The sequence below is a fragment of the Nanorana parkeri genome, unplaced genomic scaffold (genome assembly GCF_000935625.1).
Source record: "Nanorana parkeri isolate BGI_ZX_2015 unplaced genomic scaffold, ASM93562v1 scaffold991, whole genome shotgun sequence".
NCBI classification, from domain to species: Eukaryota; Metazoa; Chordata; class Amphibia; order Anura; family Dicroglossidae; genus Nanorana; species Nanorana parkeri.
Window position 1 is genome coordinate 197,016 of NW_017307259.1, and position 10,549 is coordinate 207,564.

A 10,549-nucleotide genomic window follows, 5' to 3' on the forward strand; every position below is an offset into this window, starting at 1 on the left:
AGCATCGAGTCGGCTGTTCAGCCGGCTCAATGCCGCTTGGCCGGGAAGCCAGCTTTCTGGCCAATCAGGAAGCCTGGTGGGCGGGTCATTACCCGCTGCCCAGCTTCCCGATTGCACGGGAAGCTGGCTCCATGTTCCCCTAGGGCACTGCCGGACAGAGGAAATCTTCCTCTGACGGGAAGCTCTGGTATCGGTGAAGGTATCGGAGCATTTGGGCGAGTACGTATACTCTCCCAAATACTCGGTCTAAATACCGATACTAGTATCGGTACATCCCTAGTAAGCAGGATATCAATTTGCCACTGCTTTTTCCTCAAGGAGCCCCCATCAACCTCTGGAGAGATCCCAGGTTTAGAAAGGCTGCTTTCAAGACAAAAAAATCTGGGGAATCAGAATTAAAGATAATCTTCAGGTTTACCAATTTAAAGAAAATAAAAAACATGCAACAAAATAGTGGATATTTCTTGTGCTTCAAAACCTTATAATATATACTCACAAAGATTAAGCGGTGTAGAAGCATTTTTCTGAGCCCAGTAGGAATCCAGGTTAGAGTTACAGGATGGAGAAGTTGTCTTCATTTTTTTGGTAGGTGGCGTGCTAGAAGTTGGTGGTTTGGGGTGAGCTAGGCCTCCTATGGAAGGCTTTGACTGGTTGCCAGGCTCCATTTTGCCATGGCCACAACCAGCCTCTGACTTTATGTGGGAAATGACGGCTTCAGTTAATTTTGAGTAAGCACCGGTCTCAGGAGACAGGACTCGAGGAGCACCAGCTTCAACTATTTTGATTTGTGTGCTGTTTCCCGACCCACTAGGGGATCTGAAATGTGCTGAAGTTTCTATAGGCCCTGCACTGTCTACTAATTTCAGGCCACTCTCTGCTGCCGACATAAAGCGGGAACCACCTTCAGACAGGTTCGCAGAGGCATTGCCGCTTGCCTTGTTTGTGCTTTCTGTTGGCTTGGCGAACGTACCAATTTCTTTGCTCTTGGCGCTACTATTAAGCTCCGTAACAGTGATGTTGCTATTGCTAGGAGCTTTGGCGAGGTCAGTGTCAGCTGCTGTCTGTCCACACATTCGCTTCTTGAAATCCTCGCTTTTTATAAGACAGTTTAGAGTGGCAATTGGGGAGCCTTTTGCATCTGGATCAGTGACTCCCAAGTGGCGCAAGTGAGCCCTAGCATGGCTGGACAAGCCCTTTCTGGTTTCAAACCAAGCACCACAAAACTGGCAGTCATTTTCTCTGTTTGATTCTCCTTCCACACCTGTAAAATGAAGTGGTGGGGTATACAAAACACAAATCAAAAGAAGGGGAATGAAATGAAATGATGAAAAATACATAAAATATTAAATAAAAATAAAAGGTGTTAATGAAGAAAGAAATGGAAATGGGAAAAAATGAGGAGACAGACAGGTGAGGGGACAATATGGAGACAAGGAGAAGAAAGGAAAGAGTGAGACAGGCCGAATATTAAAAGCAGATGCCTGCCTTTTCCCCTTTAAACATTCCTAAGAGCCCTGTTGAACCCAACCGTGGCACTAGTGGCCTCCCAGCTCCACTCACTCAGATTCAAAGGCCCGTCCTCATCGCCCCACTGGGCTTTGGAGGATTCCTGCTGGGGACTGACCACCTTCTTAGCCCCCAATGAGCTCTCATCTTTCGGAAGCTTGCCGTGCTTGGCTAGCTCTTTCAGCAGATCAATGGGAGCACTGATTTCTGGCCCAAGAATCCCAAGTTGTCGTAGGTGGGAGCGTGCATGGCTGGCCAAGCCCTTCCGGGTCTCGAAGCACGCTCCGCACAGCTCACACGTAATGGAACCTTGGCCTGGCAGGGGGTATCAACCACAAAATCAATTACCGATTGAACATAAGTATTATAAATTTAGGACTAACACAGTTTTCACAATTCAGGCTGGAAACACAGCTTTGCATTTTTGCCTGATGTGCTTAATGAAAAACACATCAAAACCACGTTGATGCAGGTTGTAATGTATGTGGAAAGGCACGTCAATGCGTGCAGACCTGCAACGTGCATTTCAATGAGTATTAAAATGCAAGCAACATGGAAATTTAATGGCATGGATTTCAATGAAAAGCACATCAGAGGAAAAATGCAGCAAAAACGAGGTGTTTTCAGCCTCCATTTAAAGAGCCTTTAATTCTGGAAATGACTGCCAAACACAAAACTTATCTGCAAAGCAGACTACTGTAGTGACGACTAGGGATGCATCGATACCACTTTTTAAGACCGAGTACGAGTACCGATACTTTTGATCAAGTACTTGCAGATACCAATTACCGATACTTTTTCTTAAAGGGACAGGTCACATTTTTTCTAAAGCAATACAAACTAATGCTTTAAGGTCACTTTCTTAATATTATGATTCATGAGATGACGAGGGAGCATGACACCGGCTTCCTGGCCAATCAGAATGCCGGGCGCTGCGTCATTACACGGCGCCCGGCTTCCGGATTTGCTTGCTTCCTGACCAATCGGGAAGCCGGGCAGCGCGTCATTGCACGCTACCCAGCTTCCTGATTGGACGGGAAGTCGGCTCCATGCTCTCTCATCACAAGTGACGAGAGAGCATGGAGCCGTTTCCTGGCCAATCAGGAAACTGGGCAGCGTGTAATGATGCGCTGCCCGGCTTCCTGATACAGGAAGTACTCGTGCTAGGTATCGGAGCATTTCGGAGAGGAAGAGAACTCACCCCAATACTCGGTATCGTCACCGCTACTAGTATCGGTGCATCCCTAGTGACAACACTAAAAAAACAAGCGGCTTAGGATGAGGAGGAAGGTCTGTCACAATAGTTTTTCTGTCTGTACCAGTTAGTAAAGGAAAATCTAAAATGTTATAAGCGTACATCAGGAAAAAAAAAAAAAAGGGGGAATGGCTGAATGAAGGCACCTGTTCCTTTTATTTCCACTGGTACAACGTAGGCATGGACAGTAACCCTTCACTATGCAGGACCAGGGGAAAAAGGGTTGGGCTTCAGTACCACTTTCAAGCAGAAGTCCTAAGCAATGGTGTTTCTACTGCTGCTCGTCTTCCCTAAAACTCATTTCTATTCCTGTCCCATGTGAAGATCAACCTGGGAAGTTAAAAAACTTGACGACGGTTCCAACTAATCCATACTGTGCAAAAAAAAAAAAAATACAGGTCTCATTTGCTGGCTGCATCATCTCCCCACTTCTCATCTCAGGTGGAATCCGTCAGCAAAAACACCAGTAGAAATTTAGTTAAAAATTTGTTTTTGTAACATTTGCTCAATTTTCAGAAAGCTATTGGGGTCAAATTGACCATAACTTTCAACTGTATTTAGGAAACAAAAATCGAAGGAACAGCATGGAAAAATGTTTCTCGAGTGAACGAGATTCTAACGATGAATGCGAGTTTCATTTCATTCCAAAATCGAATGTTGAAACCAAATGAAATTTTTAACGACATTTATCAATTATCGCATGCTCTGGTGAGATTTTTTTGTATGAACATTCATATTAAAATCTACACGTGTGTGACCACTGAGGTGCGATCTCCCCAGTAAGCAACAAAAGCACAACAAATGTTTGGAAAAAAAAAACATCAGTTGACTTTAAAAATGAAATAAATATCCATATAGAATGCATTTGTAATAGGTTTCTACATCCAAGTGAAAGTTTTTCATTGCAGCTACACTGTCTCCAAAATAGTTGCAAGTCATTCCCATGAGACACACTTTTTCCATGTCCGTGATCAGCTCTCATATGGAACCATCGAAAAAAAGGAAAGAGGAACAGATTTCTAATGGTGGACATGACTGGTATCAAGAGATGACATGCACCAATTTCAACAGTCAAACTAGCTGGAAGTGACAAATCTAAAGCTGAATGGGAACATGATTAAAGGCAAATGAGTAACCCAATGACTTGACATCATTTGGAAATTCCAGGTATGAGATACCAGCATGAAGGTGCCGAGTATTTGGGTGAGTGCCCGTACTTGCCCAAATGCTCATGTATCAGGAAGCCGGGCACCGAGTCATTATTATTATTATAATACAGGATTTATATAGCGCCAATAGTTTGCACAGCGCTTTACAATATAAGGAAGACATTACAGTCACAATACAATTTAAGACAAGATGGTAAGGAGGGCCCTGCCCGTGAGGGCTTACAATCTAAAAGGGAGGGGCAAGTGATACATGAGGAGGTAGCTGTGCGGGGGTGATTGTTTGAGAAAGTGATTGTTCAGTGGTTAGGTTGAGGTGGGATAGGCTTCCCTGAAGAGATGAGTCTTAAGGGATTGCCTAAAGGCAGTCAGTGTGGGAGATAGACGGACAGGTTGGGGTAGAGAGTTCCATAGAATGGGAGACACTCTAGTGAAGTCCTGGAGGCGAGCATGGGAGGAGTTGATGACGGAGCTGGAAAGCAGGAGGTCTTGTGAAGAGCGGAGGGGAAAGGAATAGTGGCCATTGTGTTTAGCTGTTATTAAGTCATTAGTGAGTTTTAGGAGGGCGGTTTCAGTGGAGTGTAGGGGGCGAAAGCCGGACTATAAGGGATCGAGAAGGTTGTTATCAGTGAGGTGGCGGCTGTAGATAAGGCCTCTATGAGTTTGGAGGTGAATGGCAGTAAGGAGATTGGCCTGAGATTGTTGAGGTCGGTAGGGTCCACGCGGATGCCGGCTCCACGCGGATGCCGGCTCCACGCTCCCCCGTCACTTGTGACAAGGGAGCATGGAGCCGGCTTCCCGGCCAATCAGGAAGCCAGGCAATGTGTAATGACTCGCTGCCTGGTTTCCTGATTGGTCGGGAAGCTGGCCAATCAGGAAGCCGGGCGCGGTGTAATGACAACGCCTGACTCTCCGATTGGCCGGGAAGCCGGCATCATGCTCCCTCATCACCTTGTGACGAGGGAGCATGGAGCCGGCTTCCTGGCCATGTAGCCAGGTGGCGAGTCTATACACGCTGCCTGGCTTCCTTAATGGGATTTCTGACATCAGTATTCGGTTTCAGCGAGTACCAAAAAAGTAAATAAAATCGATACTCGTACTCGATACCGAAAAACCGGTATCGGTGCATCCCCACTGGGGACATCAACCTGAGAAGCTTAGTGTTCATTGATAGACCACCTTTCAAAGCAAGGTTAACAGACCAATCCAGGGACTGAGGATTCCCTATTCACCCTGTTGCTCAGCTTACCTAGGTGGATGAGGGTTGTGGGAAAAGTGTTCATGCCCGTAGGCTGGGTGATCAGGTCTGAGCACTGTCATGTGGGGGGGAGGTCAAATGGTTCCCCTTACCCAAAAGTCTTGTCCCGGCAGAGCATCTATAGAAAGGAAATCTGTAATTTTATTTATTTTAATTTTTTCCATATGTTGGCAGTGGCAGCTCATTTGCATCCTAAAGGGTTCTCCAACTCTAAAACACCTTGATATTTTTTGTCTTGCTACTACACAGACACAATGTGTAACATTACCTTTAGCATCTTCTCCTTTGCTGGTGCTTTGATCAGACACCCTTTTCTCTGCTGGGCTTTGCTCAGGTTGTCCACCTAATGCTCGAGCCAGATCTATCGGTAGCCCATCATCTTCATCTGAAGCCAGTGCTGTAAGGAAATTAGCCATGTCAATGACAGCACAAGAATAAGGATTAATCCCCCAAACCCCAAAAAGCATGCAAAGACACCTTGGAGGAGGTCAATACTGATAGGGTAAGGAGGCGGTTAGCGATTGGCTTCCCATGATTCTGGCTGCGCATGCTCAACGAAAGTTATCAATAAAAAAGCATCTAAGCATGATGTCTATTGCCTATTAAGTTGTGTTGTCCAATTTCCTTGATGATGTGAATATTTGAAGGCTATTTCCTCGACTCCATTCACACAGACTTTATATCAACCACAGCAAAGAAGCTTTGTCACGCCCAACATTTTCCACCATTAGTCAGACTATGTAAGATTCAAATTTGTCAAAAGGATCACCACAAACCCGCAGCAGCAGCTTTGTTTTCACCCACACCATTACAGAGTGCAGGAATGTAAGTTACACTTTACAAAGCCTTGTTTCTACTCAACTACAAATGTCTCTAACAATTTTAAAGTACAAGATCAGCCTAGAATTCTTGGCCTAATCTAACCTAGATACCCCCACCCAGATGCTTGTTTCTCTCTCCATTAGAGTGGTGGCCTCCTACAGTGTTTACCCTATTCTGCTACTGTCCGTGCTTGCACAAAAGAGACCCCCAGAATTGAGTGGGCTGTACCCCTAGCATCTCTAATGTGGAGAGCATAGCATGAAGAATATAAGGCACTCACAGCACAGGCAGTGCAGAAGAAGAATTTTGGCAAAGTCATGGAGAGGTAAAGCGAGCATCTGGATGGAGAGAGAGGGTTGCTAGATTATGGGGGCTAGGGAGGGTGGGCTAATGGGTTTTTGTTAAAAACAGAACTTCTCCTTCAACATGAATGGTGCGAAATATATAAACGCAACTCAAGTAGTAGCACCCCAAGTAGTAGTCAGGCATGACTGATGAAGGGACCGAAGATGTGTGTGCATCAATAAAACGATCACTTCTTGAAGCTTTAACCTTAGTGTGCTGGTGACATACTTTACTACTTGAATCTGAAGCGGTGCCATCCGCAGTCACTACAGCACCCATAGCAAGGGGCATACCGGTAAGGAGTGCGGAAGGATACTTCTACAATATACCGCAACCCATCTCCTCTGACATGGAGGGTAAGAAAATTTTAGCCAGCTCTTTTTTCCTTATCAGATATAAAGATGAAGCCATGCTTAAAACCCTGAAAAAGTGACCCAGCAGGCCCGACCTACATAACCCCATCAAAAGCCCTTGAGGCAGGGTACATTTATTAGTCAACAGCAGTACAAGGATTCTGCTAGTGAAGTAAATCTAAGGCAGATAAGGGTTAAAGTGGTACTAAATGCTCGATTTTGTTTTACATTTATCAATTGCTAGCAAGCAGTATAGCGTGACCCTACATTTAAAAAAGTGAAGTGTGGACAAACAGCTAAAAATGTAGCTGTGTCTGTGCTGCTCGCTCCCGGCTGCAAAAAGCAGCTTCCCCAATTGTCTGTGCAGGAGATAATGTGTGCAGGGGCATGCGCACTTGATATTACTGGAGGGGAAAGGAGGAGAGAGACAATGTCAGTGAATGTACGCACGCTTGGAGCATGCACGCAGGACAGACTCTGTGGGACACAGGAAGAAATAGGAGGCACCACAGGATCAGAGAGCGCTGAGGAGACAGTTCAAAACGATTGGAAGGATGTTCACATCAAGAGGCATCACATAAGGCAAGTCCTTACAGCAGCATTAGGGGGGGGGGGGGAAAAAAGAAACAGAGCCTTTAGTGCTACTTTAAAAAGTGGAGTGTCTGAAGCAGGAAGCCACCAGTACTAAACATGGAATATTATTTAAGATGCTTATTTCCACTACAATAGAATCATAACTATTTATATTAGGAAAACTGGATTTGCCAACAGGATATGTGTTCCTGTGCACTAGCATAAAACCTGTTGTAAATTTTTAAAAAATGGAGCAGATCCTGCTCCTATTAAAGAAGCGATCTGCTCTGTTTTCTATGCCGGGTCGGCACAGGACATAGCGGAGAGAGCGAGGAGGAAGACTGTGAACCCTGTGTTTGCTAGGGTGAACAGCTGGGCATATAGGCTGCTGTTTCCCTTGCCAGAGCAAACAGGGTTTAACAGCTCTGAACTAGGAGTACTCAGAGCCGAGCACTTCTGGGTTCATCCTTCAAAAAGGGAGTTTAGAGAACAGAAGTTGGCTGATCCCTCTCCACTCCCCACCCAGATTCATCTATTGGATATCCTGGGACATATGGCAAGGGGTGAGATGTAACTTTGTAACTATGTAGAATTAATTGGTCAGCTTTACAGAATTACTTCTACAAAAAAAGCTGGCATCACGGTGGAAAAAAGCTAACAAAAATGCACAGCTGCCACTACAGCCTTTTCGGGGGCAACAGTAGGGGTTAAAGGTAAATCTCTCACAACAGATATATGGGAGTCTTCATTGCCAGCTTGTGGTGAAAGTGCATGCCCCAAAGTTCTCATCTTTCTGTTTGCTTCGATTGACTTAAAAAAAAATAATAACCATATAAAATATTCAGTATCCTGAGGCTTCACTTACTGCATGCTGGCCCCATTTGACTAACTAAAGGAAGGATAAAGAAGGCATCCATGGAGCCAGAAGACTTATAAACAAGTCTCCTCCCATATTGTATACAGGTGGTATCCTTAAAAAATGCCTGTGGTATCCTTGATTAGTTTGATTTGGGATAAGTTATAGATGGTGCAACAATTAGGGCTTGTTCCCACTATGTCCATAGAGTGTTAATCAACATAAGCTCAACGCAAGGACACACAGAAAACAACTGTCCAGTTTACAGTGCTCAGATGCTCTTTTGTCTCTGAGAAGTCGATCTTCTTGTTCCTAACTAATGTGCTAATGAATCTCTGTTGGATAGTCAAACTTCGGGTAGAAATTAGGGATGCACTGATAGAGGTTTTATCAAGTACCGATTTTTTTTCCGGTATTCGCCGAAATACCGATACCGGAAGTCCCATTAAGGAAGCCAGGTGCGCCGTGTAAAGACTCGCCACCTGGCCTCCCGATTAGCAGGGAAGCCGTTTCCATGCTCCCTCGTCACCTGGTGATAAGGGAACATAGAGCCGGCTTTCTGGCCAATCAGGAAGCCGGGCGCTGTGTAAGCACTCGCTGCCCGGCTTCCTGATACCGGAGTATTGGTCTAGGCATCTGAGTATTTGGGCGAGCACGAGTACTCAAATACTCGGCATTTGGACCGATACTAGTATCGGTGCATACCCTAGTAGAAATCCACTTGAACTGCATGACAAACTTGAAATTGTAATGCCGAAAAAGTCATCACCTTTGTAATGTGTGTGACCTCTCATGCCAGAGCAGGCCCCCGAAATAACTATTGTATTAAAAATGCTCAAAGTGTTTTCTGTTAAAGGAGAACTATGGGGTCAGTGTTTTTCCCCATAGTTCTCCTTAGGGTAACGGGAGGACACAAACTAGCGTCCTCCCGTCACCCTAAGCTCAGTATACAGGGAGCTACAGCTCGCGGTATACTGAGATGCCGCAGCCGGAGCGGATCCCGACTTAGATGACGGGATCCGCCCAGCTGCGTGAGTGACAGCTGGCTCTGCCTATCTAGAGGCAGAGCCAGCTGTACCCGCCCCCTCCCCCGTCCGTTCCGCCAGTCAGCGCTGGCAGATTGGAGCGGGGAGAGGGGAATCCAGCCCCTCCCCCTGTCACGGCAGAGAGCCGTGACAGGATCGAGAGGCGAGCGAAACCCGGTATGTGTTCGCTCACCTACCGATCTACTGAGCCGACCTGTGACAGTCTCATTGTCACAGGTCGGCTAGAACTATGAGGTGAGTGAAAATCACTCACCTCATAGTTCTCCTCAAAAGTGACATTAAACCCTCAGATTTTTTAACATAAACCAATACTGTAATGTGTTCCTTACTGTAATCCATGGTTTTTTCCCTTCTCTTTGTTGCTCTTCCTTTTAAATCCTCATGTCTTCTCATGCTTGGGGAGAACTTCCCTTTGCAGCTGAGTGCCTCTTCCTGTAGTGCTGGCTCAGGTTACAAACCTATACACAGACACCGTGTATCCATTCCAGAGACAAGGCAGTCTGCTGCAAAACAGAAGTTCTGCCCAGCATGAGAACAGATACAGATTTAAAAAGGAAGAGCAGCAAAGAGAAGGGAAACTACCATGGATTACAGTAAGGCGCACATTACAGTATTGTTTTATGTTAAAAAATCTGAGGGTTTAATGTCACTTTAAGGCTCCAATTACCAATTGAACAATGTGTTGGAATAAAGGAGTGAGATTATTACAAAGTTGAGTATCTAACTTAGGCCCGGTTCACACCTGAGCGTGTTGTAGCGCGTTCCTACGCTCTGCAAAACGCTCAAACACAGAAATCCCATTATTTCCTATGGGAATGGTTCACACCTGGGCATATTACAGGCCGTATGAACGTGCTACAAAATGCCCTACGCCCAAAGAAGTACAGAAGTTTCTTTTGGGCGTTTATGTTGCGCGTTTCCATTGGGATACAGCCAAGTAGCCATCGGAAACGCACGTTTACCGCGAATCGCGGTAAAAACGTGCGTCACGAAACGCGCATATTCGATACGCCTAGGTGTGAACCCAGCCTTAATATGAAATCTGTCAGAAGGGTAAAGCAGATCAGTTTAATTGACTAACGTGTTCAGATCTGTTCTCATTCTTGAAACTCAAAAGTAGCACAATTTGTGTCACCTATAGCTAATGTTTTTAGACTTTTCCTTTCATTTCTAGATACTCAAGGGGCATTCATCGAAGCTGAACACCGGGCACAAAAACCCTTATAGAACACTGTGTACCAAGATTACAAGTCCAAGAGCTGATAGTTTCAGCGCCCGGGCCTAGTCCCAGACCCCAAATGTCATTCACTGCCAGTGGCTCCAGAGCCAGTGGGGGGGGGGGGGGCGAAAGCCGTGGGGGCCGGGGGGG

General features: G+C 45.6%; 1 protein-coding gene across 1 annotated transcript in view; it reads right to left on the bottom strand.

Annotated features, from left to right (window-relative positions):
- The window catches only part of LOC108795660 (protein Wiz-like), a 58,713-nt gene that overhangs the window by 19,260 nt on the left and 28,904 nt on the right, over positions 1-10,549 (bottom strand). Inside the window, exons 5-7 of the mRNA XM_018566951.1 lie at positions 5,454-5,582; positions 1,561-1,821; positions 497-1,261 (exon numbers count right to left, since the gene is read on the bottom strand). Of these exons, the coding sequence (XP_018422453.1) occupies positions 497-1,261; positions 1,561-1,821; positions 5,454-5,582 (1,155 nt within the window). The remainder of the gene's footprint in view (positions 1-496; positions 1,262-1,560; positions 1,822-5,453; positions 5,583-10,549) is intronic.